At 38.1% G+C, this 19,050-nt stretch overlaps 1 protein-coding gene across 1 annotated transcript in view; it reads left to right on the top strand.

Annotated features, from left to right (window-relative positions):
• Nucleotides 1-19,050, top strand: part of LOC131437484 (acid sphingomyelinase-like phosphodiesterase 3b) — a 241,104-nt gene that overhangs the window by 106,335 nt on the left and 115,719 nt on the right. Inside the window, exons 3-4 of the mRNA XM_058606862.1 lie at nucleotides 17,898-17,966; nucleotides 18,422-18,581. Coding sequence (XP_058462845.1) covers nucleotides 17,898-17,966; nucleotides 18,422-18,581 — 229 coding nt within the window. The remainder of the gene's footprint in view (nucleotides 1-17,897; nucleotides 17,967-18,421; nucleotides 18,582-19,050) is intronic.

Here is a 19,050-nt window from a genome sequence, read left to right as displayed (position 1 = left end):
ATTTATTATGTATATTAATGATATGAAGCGAGTATTACGTTTCTGTGATATAAATTTGTTTGCTGATGATACTGTTCTGTTCATTACGGCTAAAGATTTCAATGAAGCTGTTGCACATTTAAACGAGGATCTAAGTTCGCTGGTTCGATGGTTAAAATTTAAGCAACTGAAACTAAACGTCGCGAAAACTAAATATATGGTTATTTCTTCTGTTAGCACCGGTCATGACGCCAATGTGGAAATTGATGGTGAAACTATTGATCGCGTTAGAGAAATGAAGTATCTTGGAGTCATAATTGATGAAAAGTTAACATTCAAATCTCATATCAATAACGTCATCAAGAAGATTGCCAAAAAGTATGGTGTATTATGTCGTTTGAAAAATGACTTAACGACCCATAGTAAGATTCTTTTGTATAAAACAGTCATTTCACCACACATTGACTTTTGCCCATCCATTCTGTTTCTTGCTAATAACACACAAATCTTGAGATTACAGCGACTGCAAAATAAAATCATGCGATTAATTCTAAAATGTAGTAGATATACCTCGTCAGGTTTTCTACTGAACGCATTACAATGGCTTTCAGTGAAACAGAGAATTTACTACTTAACCATGGTATTTATTTTCAAGATATTAAACGACATGCTGCCTCGATATTTGTGTGATCGAATTGAAAGAGGAACTGATTTGCATAGGTACAATACTAGAAACGCATCTGATGCTAGAACACCAAGCTTTCTGTTAGCCAGATCGCAAAACTCATTGTTGTACAAGGGAATAAGTTTTTTCAATTCGATGCCAAGAGAAATCAAGCGCGCGGCGACATTGGTGGAGTTCAAAAGGTTATGTATTTCACACATAAAGTCCGCTTTGTAGGCAAATATTTAGTTAGTTAGTTCAAATTTTTTAGATTTTTTATTTTTTTTACGTATTACGAAGATTGTATTTTCTTTTTCTTTTTATATATTATTGTGAGACGAATTAAGTTACTATGTTCGGTATGATGATGATGGATTTTTAGTTTGTTTGAGAGTTAAAAATAATGAGCAGTCTACAAACGTTTGAGCCTCGCGCGCGAAGCAGGTAGTGACTATTTGGAAAGCGAATAGGACTGGCCGAAGAGCCTTAGCATTCAGTGTGTTAAGTTTGCTCTTGACCTTGATCGCAAGGTTTGATTAATAATTTAAGGAATTGATTCGGGAGATTAATTGGGATCGACAGTTGTTGATGGAATTGGGCTTGGCTCTGCTCATCCGCAGTCTCGTTACTCCATCGTAGCTGATGTGTGTAGCGATGAACTGGTCCGGCGGGAAGGGCCAGGTGAATTACTGTCTGATACTGGTAAAGATATCGGGTTCGATTCCTGATGTGATCAAGGATCTTCCCGGGTTGGAAATTTTCTTGATTAACCCTGGATAGTAAATCCGAAATATTTGAATGTTATTTTGTGGTCAGTCGTTCTTTTGAAGAAGAATCAATACCTGCTAGATTGATCAGATCGTTTTGTTTTGTTTACTGGTTAAGATATGTGCAAAATATTAATTATCATTTAGATAACTCGTTCTGCTCACACCTTTGTAGGGGTATGAGGTGGGACCATCATCATCATTTTCTACTTACTTACTTACTCTTCACATCCGTTCCGAAAATAGCCATATGATGCGCGGTTTCCACATTCATTGCACAAAACTTTTTTCACGAAGTAAATTCCAAATAACGTAAATTTTTTTTACGAACTACCATGTTTTACGAACCCCCGTTTAGTTCGTAAATGGAGGTTTCGGTGTATTGCGCTCGATAAAAATGTAAAAATTATCCGATTCGAACTGCTATTGTTTCCAGAATCAACAGACCATCGAATTAGTCTAAGACTCAATTTGTCAATTTTTCAAAAAGAACCACCCTACGGTTACTGGAAATGTCAAAAATTGTTGAATTTTAACTGCTTTAGATTCAATATTTAATAAAACATAGAATTACAGGGTCCGGCACTCGAAGTGTAACCAATTAAAAAGGCCATAAATTCAGTTTGGAAAATTACTTTTACTTAATTCAAAGCACAAAATGTGTAAAAATAATACAAAATTCAGAATCAATTCACTTTTGCTCGATATGACCACCTTTTGCCTTGACTTGATGACTTGAGAGAGCGAAGGAGCTGCTTCGTTTGGCCGAATGTGACTTGCAGGTATTTTGGCCCACTCGCGGATAAACAAAAACTTTATTCACTTTAAGGTGTTTGAGCTCACGAACAATCGCTGGTTGTGATTTTCCATCTAAATATAAAGCAATCACACTATTACGTTTTAAATCCATCACTGATTTTTTTTTCGCGTTCACTTTTGGCAAAATGCTTTCTTGCGCTTGTAAACGATACAACTCCGAACTGTCATTTAGCAAATTTCTAGAGAGCTGATGCCCGTGCGTCAGCTGCGCGAGCGGTCTGAAGTTGGTTACACTTCGAGTGCCGGACCCTGTAGTAAAAGTCAAAATATTTACAAATTTTCATATTGCGCCACCCAACGCTTGCTGAAAATGTAAAAAAAAATCTAATTCGAAATCGTGCATCATTGCGAATGACATCGAAATGACATTAGTTAGAAAAAAATTCTATTTTCCATATACAGGCACCCTACGCTCGTTGGAAATGCCCAAAATTACCAAATTCAATATCGAATTTGCGAATGACGAAACATTTTCAATTTATCATATTGAACCACCCGATGCTTGGTTCGGTGATGCTTGCTCGAACGATGGTACTGACAAATTTATACTCGCGATGATGGTTCGCTTTTTGGTTCGGAACGAACATGTTTTGCGTGTTCGGAATAATGCTAATACTGCTGGTGGTAAATCGTTAACGCACACTTTTTATTCTAATATTTGTTCGGAGTGGCTGGTCGTGTATTAGTCGCTTAAATCGTTCTTGACATTGCGATCGTAGTAGTCGTTGAACTTTCGAACCTTTACTTGTTGGCTTGGCATGGATGGATATTATACACCGTAAATTGTAACCAAGTAGGCGTCTGAAATTTTATGTAAACGATGTTAAAATACTATTTTAATACTATTTTACTAGTCTGAATGGCATATTTTTCCTAATTATTCTTCGGCTTACCTAAAATGACGAAAAAATGATCAAATATTTTTTTAGTTTAACCGCGCAAAAATTTTACAAAAGACATGCTATGCGAAAGCTTGTTCCGAAGCTAAATGAGCGGTTGCAGAACAAGCGAATCAAAACAAACAAATTAAATTCTGTCAGCTCCAGTGAGAACTCTTTCATGTCGAGTTTGTTCTGGTGGCAAGTTTAGGCCTACGCCAAACGAAAAGTTGCTCCACGGTAACAAACTGCTGAAGGAACTCAAAACTGAATCGAATCGGCTTACCGTTGATTTCGTACCGAGTTTTGCTCGTTGAGTACTTGAGGATTTTGTTTCATTTCGTCAATGATTCACAAAACCCAAACAATTATGGTGGTGGAATTTTATACAGGATGGCGTCGAGTTCTTTACCTTAATGAAGTACTGAGGTAACGATGTTTTGGTAAAATGGAGTTGAAGCACTGCTCGAAACTGGCATTAAAATCAAATAGCTTGACAGCAGTTGGCTTCGACATCAAACGGAAACGACATCAGTCAAATTCATGAAAGCAATATACCTTCGTTTGATTTTGAACACCAAATCCATGCTCACTCGCTTATATCGATTCCAAGAAAATCATGACATAGCAAGCTTAAAGAACAGAATGGACCCTATGGACACATCCACAATCCAATAGCTGGAATCCACTGCGCCGGAAACGTCCCTGATCCCTTTTCTGGCCAGCCAAACCCGGCACTTTAAGCTCAATCTATTTGCATACAATGTTCAACAAATCCGATTCGCTGCCGTCAGCTCACGTACCACTCTCTCTCCCCCTCCCGTCTCGTTCCGTCCGCCATCGGTCAAACAACAAACACCATTTCGCATTTTGGCTCCGAGCCATCCATTCCGCTTACGCCGCAAAGCATGCCAAAACACAAATCCTTTTGGTCCTTGAAATCAGGAATCCAAACCCGGCACTGCTCTGCTTCGGTTTTGTACTCGTTCACTGGTTTCTCCGCCCCCCTTTCCTTTTCCCGCGCGGATCAAATCCTTCGGAGAGCGTTGCTGATGCGGATTGGAATGCCACTTCAGAAAATCGATGAACAAATTGGGTAACATCGTCTTTTATTTACATCTTCCATCCCTTTCGAAGCCATTCGTAGTCCCCAGCTTTTTAGAGACCGGATTTCACATCGTTACTGCTGTATGATAGGAATCAGGTAACAAACAAACGGTCTCTGTGAACGTCACAACCCTTCCCTCTCCTTTTTGCCGTGGCATAAATCCAGTATGGAGCCTCCGTAGAGCCTGCATCAATAATAAATGAGAACCGGCTTCCCACCCAAAACAACCCCAAAACTACGGGCACCGAACGAACGAACGAACCAACCGAGGAAGTAGAAACACATTCATCGACCGGCTTGATAAGGCATTCAATCATTCCTTAAAAGCTCCACTTTACCTTTCATTCGGTTCGGTAAAACTGGAGAATCTCAGTTTAGATTATGAAACTTTGCCAACAGCCAGCAGCCAGCAGTTTCCTGCGTAAATGGACTAGAAAAGGTTTCTGGTAACGAGCGGTACATCGAGCCAAGTACATCTGCCAATTGGGTATTGGTTGCGGTTAGCCCGAATGAATGTACGTATTTCCCACAAAAATACCTATGATTTCATTTTGTGTACACGTCGAAAAATAGGACCCTGGCAAGAATGTGCGAACGAACTTGTTACTGGACGTGTGAGGCGTTCCCGGTATTTGTGATTGTGATTTTAGGTATGCTTCCAGCTCCGTGTATAATAAATAGACTGTGGTGTTAAACTTTCGAGCCCATTCTCCACAAGGCTTCATCGATTCCGTTTAGGATCCTTTGGTAACTGCACGAAATGGTGGTGGCGGGGACAATCTACAAATTCGTCAAGGATTTCAAAGTATTTCTGTATGACCGATCAGTATGGGGAATTTGATATTTGACAGGGACAGATATTCGCTTGTAAAGAATTAGGGTAAAGTGTTATAATATGCCCCCCTTAAGAAAACATTGAGATGTTTCCAAGTGTATTAATTTATTTTCCTCGAGAATGTGAGTATTTCATTGCAATACGGATGAGGAACATAATTTTCAATGACTCCAATAGAAAAGATGAGAATTGATTGATATAAACACATTTTCCAAAACGGCCACATTCTTAGTTTTTTTCGCTCGCCTCAGACATAATGCCCCAGCAGTCGTAAAATATGTCTCACAACAAATCAGTGGCATGACACACAACAAAAGACATTTTATCCCACAACAATGATGCATTATGCTTCTTGAAATGTCCATAAAGTTACTGTTTTGAGATAATCAGTATGTCAAAGAAATGGCGGATAAAACATCTATTTAGTCGAAGCAAAACCTTACATCGAAAAGCTGCCAAATAAAATTTTCAGTTTTTTTATACTTTCCTGCAAACGACAACCACCAAACTTGCATAGCAGAAAGATCCTACGAAAAGATAGTGTTAGTGATAAAACTTTGGTTCAGAAAAGTCTTCAATGCTTAAGAAAGGAAAGGGGGCATTTTGGCTAGCAGGGACGCTTTATAAGACTTTCCCCTATTTTTAAAATGTGTATGCGTTTAGGTTTGTAGGAGCGTTTAACTTAATCTACCAGGTGTACAAATATGAAACCGTCTTCTTTTTGCAAAAAAACGTCTATTTTGAAAAAATTGTAACAGCTTTATTATTCAAAGTACACAAAAAAAATTGAATTTTACAGGTGACTTAATCCCTCATACGATGTAATTCATAAAGACCTAATCTGTCAAATGACGCAAAATTTCATTTGTAATGATTTAATGTTAGATTAGCTTGAATTTTACTGGTTTCGACTGTAACTTGCATTCTGCTAGCAGGTGTGACTGTATGCATTTAAATGCTCCTTTTATCAGCCATGCAGATGTGTGCTTCTGAGGCTCAGTCGATTAACAGACGTACTTGCGATCCAATGATTTTCGGTTCAAGTCGCGGCGGTTGCTATCAGTGTTCTTTTTTTATTTCAACGAATTTCATGTCATGGAGTCTTAGACACAATATTGAATGTTCTTCGACGTGAATTTGAGTAAACTGCGATGCTCCATTTATGTGCATATAATAAGATGTAAAATCACAGGGTTTTTTAAGTGTGTAGTCACATTCAATTTTTCGGGTAATTTGTGGATACCCGGAAAAATTTATTAACTTTACATGTGACATAAACCTTCAAACGATATAATTCATAACTACTTGATTTTCCACGTACATATTAGGTGTAAAACTTTGCTTCCGCCGTTTTTTTCCAAAATTTAAATCTTTATTGCAAAAAAGTGCTTACAGATGTATTATTCAAAGTAGCGACAACTTTCTCCCATCTTTCCGGAAATTTTCGGATTCCGGCTCAAAAAAGGAGTCCTTTTTTGACGCTATCCATAAAGCAATCCATTTTTCCAACTCTTCGAAGGATTGAAAATGTTGATCTGCCAGGCCGTGTGCCATCGAACGGAATAGGTGGAAGTCAGAAGGGGCGACATCTGGGAAATACGGCGGGTGGGGCAAGACTTCTCATTTCAGCGTTTCCAGGTACTTTTTGACCACTTTTGCGACGTGAGGCCGAGCATTGTCGTGTTGGAGGATGACTTTGTCATGTCGCTCTTGATACTTAGGCCGCTTTTCTTTTAGTGCGCGACTAAGGCGCATCAGTTGCGTTCGGTAGTGATCTCCTGTGATGGTTTCACCCGGTTTTAAGAGCTCGTAGTAAATTGTTATTCATCTTTGAAGGTTTTTTCGCTTCGACCATCATGTTTGTCTCCGTCATCGAAATCACCATTTTTAAAACGTTGAAACCACTCCCGACACGTTCTTTTACTCAGAGCAGCATCACCGTAAGTTTCTGAAAGCATTCGATGCACTTCAGTTGCATTTTTTTTTCGAATTGTAACATACCTTATGATCAAAAAGAACCGGAATTTTCATTTTAAAATTCCCGCGCTTGTCCAATCGGTAAACTTTTATTCTCTCAACGTTGGCAACACTTGTATACACATTCTGTCATATATTGACGCATATCGTACGATTAGTTTTAGTTTGGCGTCTTTACAAAGAAGTTGGAAAATTTTCGTGTGGCGATTTTTATAATGGATGAAAATTTAGAACAACGGCTCGCCTTCGAAGCGCCATTCGGTCGATTGTTGTGCGGCTTCGACGTCATATTCATAGATCCACACCTCATCACCAGTTATGATGCATTCGATGAATGTGGGGTCACTATCTGCGTTGGAAATCATCTCTTTGGCCACATCAACACGACGCTGTTTTTGAATGAAATTCAGCTTTTTTGGCACCAGCCGAGAAGTGACGCGTTTCAAACCCAAAACATCAGTTAAAATGTGTTCGGCTGATTCATAAGAGATGCCCAACAACACAGCAATCTCTCTAATCGGTACAGAACGGTTTTGCAACACGATTTGCTTCGCTGATTCAATGTTTTCTTCAGTAACAGATGTTGTTGGGCGGCCAGGGATCTCATCATGATCCAAGCTTGTACGACCACCTTTGAAGCGTTTATGCCACTCGTATGCCTGTGTTTTTCCTAGACACGATTCATCAAAGGCCTTTTCTAACATTTTCAACGTTTCGGAATACTTAAATCCATTTGCAACACAAAATTTGATGCACGCACGTTGTTCTAAATTTTCATCCATTATAAAAATCGCCACACGAAAATTTTTCAACGTCTTTGTATAGAAGCCAAACAAAAACTAATCGTACGATATGCGTCAAAATTTGACAGAATGTGTATAAAAGTGTTGCCAACGTTGAGAGAACAAAAGTTTACTGATTGGACAAGCGCGGAGATTTCAAAATGAAAATTCCGGTTCATTTTTGATCATAAGGTAAACAGACATTTTCGAGCGTGAATAATACGAAAACAAGAACAACTGTCACTGAAACGGCGATGAAAATTCGTTAGGCACTGTACACACTCATTTTAAAGGCATTATCATCTATGTATTTTAACCAGCCTCAGCCGGTACAGCCACCTATCGGAAAACGGCGGAAGCAAAGTTGTACACCTGATAAAATGTTACACGCTTCGATTGTAATTTGTACTCGGCTACCAATTACCGCAGTATGGATTTATATGTATCAATTATTCAACAAGCACATATGTGCTTCTGTGGTTCAGTCGATTAATCGATTGCTTTGTGATCTAATGTTTCTCGGTTCAAGTCCTGCTTTGCTATCGATCTTTTGTTTTTTTTATTTCATTCGAGTTTAAGCCATGTAATACGACGCTTGTCATTCTGATCTGTTTCAGGAAGAATTTCAGTCTTCCAAGAACTTTTAGACCGGGAACAATAAATACATTAATGTACCATTTTATGCTGGTTGATCCTAAAGCCTACTCTCCAGGCAGTGTTGGTGATTGCCGAAAATTTGACAGAAGCTGCTCGATATTTATCAATATTGTATACAACATTTTCAATCCGGTAGAAGATGCTACAAGAACTCGATTCTCTCAATGCCTGAACCGCGAGAGAATTTTTCTACATTTCTTCGCTCCGCTTCATACTCTGAGTATTTCACGACCCTAAAAAAATTACAGTCTGATAATGATTGGTGCTGTGTGGAATTTACCAAGAGAGAATCGCAAGTTGGCAATTATCGCAAAAGATCGAATCGATGATTCGACTTTATGATTCTCATACTAGGTTGCAATATTTCAAAACACTTGTGTCACATTCATTTTCATGGACACAACTTATACAAAGGTTATATGCACATAATTAGAATAAGCGGCAATAGTAAAATGATTCTATCGCAATTATCAACTGCCTGTATAGAATCGGATCGCAAAACGAGAATGAGCGACCCTTTTTTTGCCCACAGAAACGTGCTAACCCGTGATGCTCAGACGGATCATCGAGAGAAATTCGTTCTATGTTAAATGAACCCTGTCGGTTTTTTTGTTGCTGAGATGATATCCGTCTCTCTTTGATGACGATGATTGAATCGTGTGAAGAGTTGCTAGTGAGCGTTCTTTGATACGATGAAGCCATCCTTGTCTCCAGGTAGTTTGGCACTTTTTCATAATTCATCACAATGATCCCATTAATTGAATGAACGCACTACTGTCATCGATTACGTTACGACCTCAAGGCCTGTATTCCAAGGAGGCTTTGGATGGTCAATAACTTCCACAGACATTGACACAGTATGTCAATTTGCTGAATAAATATAGTACTACGAACACCAACAAGTACCGCCCTCAAAATACATGCAAAAGTCACCAGTCATGCATTTATATAACGATTTCTTTTTTCTAGGTAATTCTTGGATACGCACGACCTTAACTAGAACCAATGAAACTAAACAATTCCGTAATGTACATTTCGTAAAATTCAATTCACTGAAGCATATTGGATTGTTTTTTATACGCATTTAAAATAAATCTTCCATAAGGCGATAAAATTTGGACGCGGTTATCACGTGAATCGATTTGAAAATCTCGCCATTTCAAATAAAGGGCTTGTAAATTAGCGTAAATTGGGAACGCGTAAATTAAGTTCGCATGAACTAGTACAAATAGGATGATATAAGTCATCTTGAAAGTAACAAATAAGGATATGTTTTGATTTGAGAGACCATTTAAGACCGCTTACTCTATGTTTTGATTATACATATTTTCAGCAGATTGCAGTTTTCGCATGAATTGTATAAACATCGGATCGTTGGTTTGGTTCAATTGGACGGGAAGCATAACGTATTAAACAAAGCTTCCTTCATCATGCAAAATTTTTTGTCTTTCTCATATAGAAAGGTTAAGCAATCACTGTGAAAACCGATTTTCGAACCGAGGCCCGGAGGGCCGAATGTCATATACCATTCGGCTCAGCTCGTCGAGTACGCAAAATGTCTGTGTTTGTAACGTTTTTTTGCACTAACTTTTCTCGGAGACGGATGAACCGAGTTTTACAAACTTAGATTCAAATTAAAGGTCTTGTGGTCTCATACAAAATCCCTAAATATTACTAGGATCCGACTTCCGGTTCCGGAGTTATGGGGTAAAATGTGTACAAAAATGAAAATATGTGTTCTAACTTTTCTCATAGATGGCGAGACCGATTTTTACATACCTAGGTACAAATGAAAGGTCCTGTGGTCCCATTCCTGAGTTTCATCCGGTTCCGACCTTCGGATTCAGAAATATAGGGTAAAGTGTGTTAAAATTTTTATACCATCACTGAGAAAGGCGAAAAACCGTAAACAGTTTTCTAAATCGACCTCAATTCTCCTCCAATTGATAGTTTTTATCAAACCGATTTCGGTTTTAAGAATCGAAGAAAATTATTTTGAAGAATGCCACAGTATTATATATGATAGTATGATTGATATGAGAAAGGCGTCATTAAACCACTAGCTGAATTAAAACAGGTTTTTCACTTAGTAAACGAAAAATCTCACATAAATTTGCTTGGTAGGTACACCTATGCAATTGCTTTGATGCTTAGTTGCTAATAGTCATCAAGTTTCCTTGGGAACTCCGTTCTGAGGTTCATAAATTAATCTTTATTTAAGAGTACAAGAACCAATCTTTATTCAAGAGGTACAATTGTAGCTCAACAAAACGGGCGTTAACGTATTACCATTGATTTGTGTTTATTTTAAATTAATTCCAATTATAATATTAAGACAATTGCAGGTATCGGCGAAATGACCCTTTCGGCGAAATGGCTTTTGGCGAAATGTTATTCGGCGAAATGACCCTTTCGGCGAAATAACTTTCGGCGAAATGTCTTTCGGCGAAATGACCCTGATCCGTTTGATACATACTATTTAAAGATTCATTTAACCGGTACTTCCGGTACTTTTGGAAACGGAATCTGGGAATCGGTATAGCCAAAGCCACTTAGTTTGGCCATCAACTAATAAGGCCTACATATTTGAAAAGCTTTAGCACGGATTCTCAGAATTTTCCCATATTTTGCCTAGTCACCAGCATTTTTCAACCAAAAGCCGGATCCATATAAATTTTCATAGTAATGTATGGGATAATAAAATCTTTCATTTGAATCTTCGGAGAAAAGCAATTTTCATTTTGGAATTTTTAACCAATTTTTCGGCAACCGGGAACCGAAATGAGGTATTTGGCTATCATCAACTTACAAGATTTGCTTGTTACAAGATTTAACCAACAGTTTTGAATAACCCGCTCCTTTTTGCAATCGAATTTTTTGTGCTTATCGTCCTGTAACTTCCGACCCAGAAGTCAGATCTAAATGAAATTTTTTTATTGGATCTTACATCCTTTCATTTGATATTAAGTTTGTAAAAATTAGTACACATACTTTCACTTTTGAACGCTAGTAACTCGGTAATACCGTAACCGGAAGTCGTTCTTTAAAAAAATATTTTGGGGAGACAAAAGGTGGATGAATATTATGGGGCTAGTGCTACTGCGTCCTGTTAGTGTACAATCATCAATATAAAAATTAAAGGAAATGCCACTGGATGACCGAAAAGAGAGGGTGTCATAAGGGTTAGTACTGAACGAACATATGCCGCTGGATACCGCGCCCTTGCATACTCAGGATTAAAAAAAACGAACGCGAGCACACTTCGAAAGCATGTTCGGCTATGCTGATACAGATTCGTGTTGGTTGGTTACTGTTGACGAAGCCTGGATCCTTATAGATTAAAATTAGCACGAGTGCTCCGAAGCGGCCTAGGGAGGTTTAAATGGGTGGAATCGGTTCTTTGAATTAGATTATCTCGATTTTTCTGTTGTTGCATTATCAGTCCTAATTTCGGATTTCAATTTTTAATACTCATCACCATCACTTTTAATACATCATCACCCATATATCCAGACCAGAGATGCAAGGTAACAATTTCAAATATATTTAGGCTCCATAAATACGTTTATTTCATAGGCAATATACATAAGTTTTTTTTTTGCCGTGGCATCCACAATACATAGTACCTTAAATCTAATACATTTCGTATATAATATTAGTATGTTGGTATCCATTAGTTAGTCCAAACACTGTTTTTATCAAGCGACGTTTTTATTCACGTGGAAGAACATTAAATATTGTGTCTAAAACTCCATGCATGAAATTCGTTTAAATAAAAAAAGAATACTGATAGTAACCGCCGCGACTTGAACCGAGAATCATTGGATCGCAAATACGTCTGTTAATCGACTGAGCCACAGAAGCATACATCTGCTTGGTTGGTAAAAGGTGTATTTAAATTCATACAGTCGCACCAGCTAGCAAAATGCAAGTTACATTCGAAACCAGTAAAATTCAAGCTATTCTAACATTAAGTAATTACAAATGAAATTTTTTGTCATTTGACAAATTAGGTCTTTATGAATTACATCATATGAGAAATTAAGTCACCTGTAATATTCAATTTTTTTTTGGTGTGTGTGCATGTCTATTCCATGATATTGTTGATTTACCTGTCGTATGAATTTATTTTTTCTTTCTGTGTCGTCTTTTAATCATCATTACGAGCAAATCAACTATTGTGGAAAATCTCCTACAGCCCAAATGTTATTTGTTAAAAAAATCATCCATACATTAGAGATGTTTGTCCGGTTCGGTTTGGGTACGGGTGACGATTGTTTCATTCTTAAAGAAGACTATTCGGGTTTGAAAATTTAGTCGCGTTTCGGGTATTCGAACACGAGTTTGTATTTTCATCGAGTACGGTTCGAGTTTGTAGGGAAAATCATTCTCGGTTTCGGGTCTGGTACGGGCTTAAAGAAAGTTTACCCGACCCTACTTACCCTACTACCATGCAAGAATATGAATTTAAAGAAAATTATAATATTGTTATTAATATACATCACAGTGTTAAGATATTGCAAAATGTCTGGCATCCCTGCAGTATCACAATTCCACGTTGCCAGATATACCGATTTCTTGATATATCTACTGATTTTTGACCTCTAGACCGCAATACAGATATGTTCTCGTAAAATACCGTTAATTCACAGTTCATACAGGTAAATACCGGATTTCGGTTTTTGTTTGGATATCAATGACAAAAGGTTGTCGTGGGACCTTTTGTTTGCGCACTTAAAATTAACTTCGGTGACATTTTCCTGGTACTTATGTAGTGTGTAGATATGGATGGATTTTTGCACCGGATAAAGATTTTTGAAAAAACAAATGATCTGGCAACGCTGTAACAGTTTGCAATATTTAATGAAACAAGACATATCGTGCAGAGGCAGATACGAAGCAATGTCGCTTGTACCAAAACCAAACAAACAACAACACGTATCGTGTTTATGTTCCGAAAATATTTTATTTGTAATATTATCAAAATCTGAATTGTGATTATGCTGGAAATACAGTTCAAGGTGATATTGATTAATTTCTTAGTTAATTACAAAACCCGCTGATACAGGTACATACATTTTATAATTTGCGGATTTCTTCCTCTCAAGCAGCTTTATTTTTGAAGCATTCATAACCAATCAGATACGTCTAGCGAACGCTTTCAGTCCGAAGTATGTTTCCATCATCTTCTCATGGTTACGTAGCACAGTTGTAAATTAATGGAAGAAAAAGATTTTTAGTAAAACAGAATACAGTTATTTGCGGTCGTTCTTATTAACAGCAATCCTTTTATAGAATTTATGAAAATGTCAGGAGTACTATTTGATTAGCAGAATTTTTTTTTCTCAGAAATTTATAGTCGGTTTTTCAAAGTAAGGTAAGGAAAAAGAGGAATTTGGGGAACAGTGGGCATGATAGCGAATTTTGCGGTTATTCTTATTTTCATCAATCGATTATGAGGTCATATTTGCATAAAAATAACCTACCTTGGAAATGTTTACATGCAATTCTATGAAACTATTGAGTAAAGTCACGTTTTTTATGCAATCACTTGAAAACCCGACTAGTACAAATTGGCCCGGAGGACCAAGTGTCATATACCATTCGACTCAGTTCATCGAGATGAGCAATGTCTGTGTGTGTGTCAAATAATCTCACTAGGTTTTCTGCGAGATGACTGAACCGATTTTGACAAACTTAGATTCAAATGAAAGGTCTTATGGTCCCATACGGTATTCCTGAATTTCATTCGGATCCGACTTCCGGTTCCGGAGTTATAGGGTAAAATGTGTTGAATACTGTACACCGTCACTTAAACCAGCGAAACAAAAACCTTAAAAAATGTTGTAAACTGTACTCAAAACCGTTATTCCCAATCTCAAGCTCAAATAAAAGGTCTTATGGTCCTACAAAAAATTACTGCATATTTTCGGATACAATAAACATTTAAATCGTCAATTAGAGTGCGATGGCAAAATTTTATAAAATCTTCAAAATTTGAATAAAAACTGGTAGTGTTTGTACACAATGGATCAATAAGTCCCGAGAGTAACAATGGAAACAACATTTTTTTTGCAAATTTTTTTTTTCATCAACATAATCACCTTTTAGGGTGATACAATGGTTCCAACGTTTTTCCAATTTTTCAATACCATGTTTATAAAAAAATTATCTTTCGCCTCAAAATAAGCTTCAGTTTCAGCGATGACCTTCTCATTTGAGCCAAATCTTTTTCCCTGGAGCATTTTTTTAAGATCAGCAAAGAGTCAGTAGTCACTGGGGGCTAAATCTGGCGAGTAGGGGGGGGTGGGGAAGCAGATCAAAGCCAAATTCGTTCAATTTCGCCATTGTTTTCATCGACTTGTGGCAGGGTGCATTGTCTTGATGAAAAAGGATTTTTTTCTCTGCATGTGCGGTCGTTTTTTTGCGATTTCCTGCTTCAAACGCACCAGTAAGTCAATATAATAATCACTGTTGATCGATTTACCTTTTTCGAGGTAGTCAATGAATGGCTAAGTAGCGAATGTTGAGGATAATGTTCTGTTGCTGTAGTCTAATATTATCGGTATATCGAATAAAATTTGAATATCTAATACTTGTGAATTATTTTCAGCGAAATCAAAGTGCGTTCATACTTTCTGGGACAGTCTTTAGTTCCGGAATCGAAAGTATTATCCACAACGAATTCAGGGAGTCTGTATCTATAGTTTTTGCCTTTCTCTATAGAGAGGTATTAGAATTGCTGGAAAAACCGATTTTCGAACGGAGCCTCGGAGACCCATAGTGTTATATACCATTCGACTCAGTTCGACGAGATCGGAAAATGTCTGTGTGTGTGTACTTTTCGAAGATATTTGAACGCGCTCAATTTTCTCAGAAATGGCTCAACCGATTTTAACAAACTTGGGCTCGTTTGAAAGCTACTGTCGGGCCATTGATCAAGTTCGAAGATCAAATGGCTGTGACTTTTGGTTCCGGAGATATGATTGTATAAGTGACGTAACCGACAAAAATCGTGCTATTTGAACTCGCTCAATTTTCTCAGAGATGGCTGAACCGATTTTAACAAACTTGGGCTAGTTTGAAAGCTACTGTCGAGCCGTTGATCAAGTTCGAAGATCAAATGGTTGTGACTTTTGGTTCCAGATATATGATGGTATAAGTGACGTAACCGACAAAACACGTTGATTTTTACCGCTCTTATATATATAAGGGTGCCAAAATTTTTGGATCAACTCTATTTTCGTAATGTTCTAGTGCTTAAAAGTTTAAGCACCTCGAAAAAAGCCTTCATGCAAAATTTGACCTAAATCGGACATGCTTAAGGGGTGCTGCCCGGTGGTAAAGGTTTGGCAATTTTCGATCTTGAAAAAGCACCATAGGGGGGAGTACATGAAATTTCCAAAATCGAAAATTTTTTTTGATGCCAAAACTCTTAAAACTGCATAAAACATCGAAATTTAGTGTCATCTCGAAAAAAAATTTTTTTGAAAAAATCAACTCTCTGGGACTTAGAAAAATTTTCATATTTTTTCTAAGTCCCAAAAAGTCGATTTTTTCAAAAAATTTTTTTTTCGAGATGACACTAAATCTCGACGTTTCATGCAATTCTAAGCCTTTTGGCATCAAAAATTTTTTTTCGATTTCGAAAATTTCATGTACTCCCCCCTATGGTGATTTTTCAAGATATATGAAAATTTCACTAAATGGACTAAGAAGGCTTTTTTTTAGATTAGCATCACTGTTCTCATACAAATAGGCAACGCAAATGTCAAGCACTAGTTTGGAAAAATGATGCTGACTGTGTGACATAAACACTGAAGCATGCTTTTGTGAACTACTCGAATCAATCTGAATCGATTGGCGTCTAAAATTATTTAATAATTGTATGAAACATATTTTCATGAGACTGTTATGAAATAAGAGAAAGGCATTATCACACCACTAGATGGATTAAAAAGGGTTTTTGAGTATCGATTTGGCCATCTCCAAGCAAAGCTTTGTATGAGACCATAAGACCATTACTTGATCTTAAGTTTGTGAAAATTGGTCACACTATATCTGAGGAAAGTGAGGAAGTAATCAACTTCGGTGGTGGTTTCCGTTTTGTTTATAGCGTGTACGAAATTAAACAAAACTCGCTGTGTGCATTGTTTGTAAAAGTGTGTTTTGTTTTCTTGTTCCACACCAACACGTACCGGTGCGTACCGGCTTTGTATCGTCATTTTATATGACGGTTTGAACACTGATCGCTCTGTAATTTCGGAACCAAAAATCGGTTCGGATTAAATTTCACAGTTGCGTTTTAGACAATATGAGCTTTAATTGAAATTAAGATTTGTGAAAATCGGTTCAAGGATTTTTTTTGGATTTGTACTACTTTACTTTCGGTGGTTCCGACACAGGAAAGGGGGAAACATCAAAAACGGAATCCAATTTCCAATTACAAGATTCGTTCAAACAATCGGTAATATTTCCGTCAAGCGGACCATTTTTAGTTTCTCCGGTTTCTGCGGATACGGATTTGATACGGAACTCATCATTCACTGCTCGCCCAATCAAGGAAATCAATACAATCTGGTAAGGATCTGGACTGAAAGTGTGCAATAAAAACATTGAAAAAAAAAAAAAAAGAAAACGGATCTAACCGATCCCGAAGAAATCTTCTCATATTGCGAACCAATTATTCGACTGGCATAAAAATATCCTTCGCGGTAAATAAGCATCCGTTCTTCTTGGTTTCAATTTCGGGCTGGGAGGTGGTGGCAGGTGACAGTGGGAATCGATGTAGAAAACGGTGTGCCTCCCGAAAAGGGGGTACACCTAAAAAACCCGCAAACCGTTAAGAGCTGCTGACAGGAAAAGCGTTTACGAAAGCACGACGGGGTTCGCCAATCTGTATCCGTATCCTTCGTGCTTCTCAAGCAATAATAAGAGAAAAGCAAGCAGAAACGAAATAAATAGGATTCTTCTCGACAGGAATCTATCTTGTTCGGGTGCTCAATACTCAATACACAGCCCGGGTTGCACAGCGGTTCGATTGCCCGTTTGGATGAGCGCAATGGAGTCCAAATGGTGAAATGAAGCTTCGATTCCGGCCATTGAAATGCTTCGCTCAGCTTCGTTCGACGGATGTGTGTTCTGGTGATAGGGTGGATTTAATCCCCCCCCCCCCCCCCCCCCTTCGGTGTCAGTGGGTTTTTCTTTAATCTCTTGACAGTTAATTGGTGAAGCTAAATTATCCAATTTGTATAGGTGCTTTTATGTGAATGTGGAAATACACAAAAAAAACTAATTTTCCACCACCCTGACTGATTCTGCTCATTGGTTGTTATCCGGGATATGTGTGCTGTTTTTTTTTTTGCTTTCTATTTTGATTCAATATTTACATGTTTTATATCGTTTCCTATCTTTTCTTCCAATGTTTGCAGGATACTTCTGGCACATAACGGATTTACATTTCGACTCGTACTACACTACCAAGGGAGATATCTTCCGAAGTAAGTATACGGCGCCTAGTTGGGGCTAGTTGATGTTAAAACGGAAACTTATTTGCTTTCCCGAGTTCCGACTGGGGGCATTGGAATATATTCTTTCACTGCTCCGGGTGCAATAAGTTTGCTGCTCGTTTGCAATCTCAGTGGACTAACCCTCCCACCCCCCTCTTCACCCACCCTTCCACAAAGCTCGATTTTGATTGGGCTTCGGCAGTTGGAGCAGCCTCGGGTCGTTAAAAGCTAACCGTCTTCGGGCGAGGCTCTCCGATGCTTTGAAAAAGGGTAAATCCGGACCAGTTTTTCCTTCATTCTAGTTCTTTGTTTTTTTTTCTTCGAAAATAAAACTAGAACTAATGCTTCATGTGTGTTTGTTTTGTTCGGTTATTCCGACTTCCTACCGAGCCCCCTCTGAATTTAGTTGCTATGAAAAATAGTGAACAATGTTTTTTTCCGTACAGGTTGTTGGTACAACGAGCATCACTCCGGCACGAGTAACATCAAGCGGCCGGGGACATTCGGAGACTACATGTGCGACAGTCCATGGAGTCTGCTGGAATCGGCCACCCAAGCGATGAAATCCAAGCAGGGCGATAACGTCGAGTTTGTCCTGTGGACCGGGTGAGTAACATTCGTTAACATCGAATAAGCGGGATAATTTCGGTATTATTTTCCATTGAAATATTGTCCTCACGGGTTTCCTCCACCCTTCCGAAATCCTTCTCCAAACCGAACCCGCATGTTTCCTCCCAAAAAAAAAAAACCCGGGATACGTCAGTCAGACATTATTGACATTCTACCGAGTAGCAATAGCGAATAAATCAAATCATCGTTTCCCGGCAAAACGGTTTGCGCCTTTTGATCTAGTGCTTTGTCACGCTGTTTTATTGTCCCTAAACTTCCAATTGCTCCCATGGGGATCAACCGGGAACAGCGAGGCTGTGCACGTTCTGGTTCACTTCCCATGTTGAATGAAAATAGGCCGTTGTGAGACACGCGTTATGAATAGTAATTGCGATTCCGTGGTTTCGGTTCGGTGACTGTCGTGTCTCATTGGAGGAATTTTTCCGAAAACATTTTTCATTTTCGA

This window comes from Malaya genurostris, chromosome 3 (genome assembly GCF_030247185.1).
Source record: "Malaya genurostris strain Urasoe2022 chromosome 3, Malgen_1.1, whole genome shotgun sequence".
Classification (NCBI taxonomy): Eukaryota; Metazoa; Arthropoda; class Insecta; order Diptera; family Culicidae; genus Malaya; species Malaya genurostris.
This window is presented reverse-complemented; position numbering and strand designations above follow the sequence as displayed.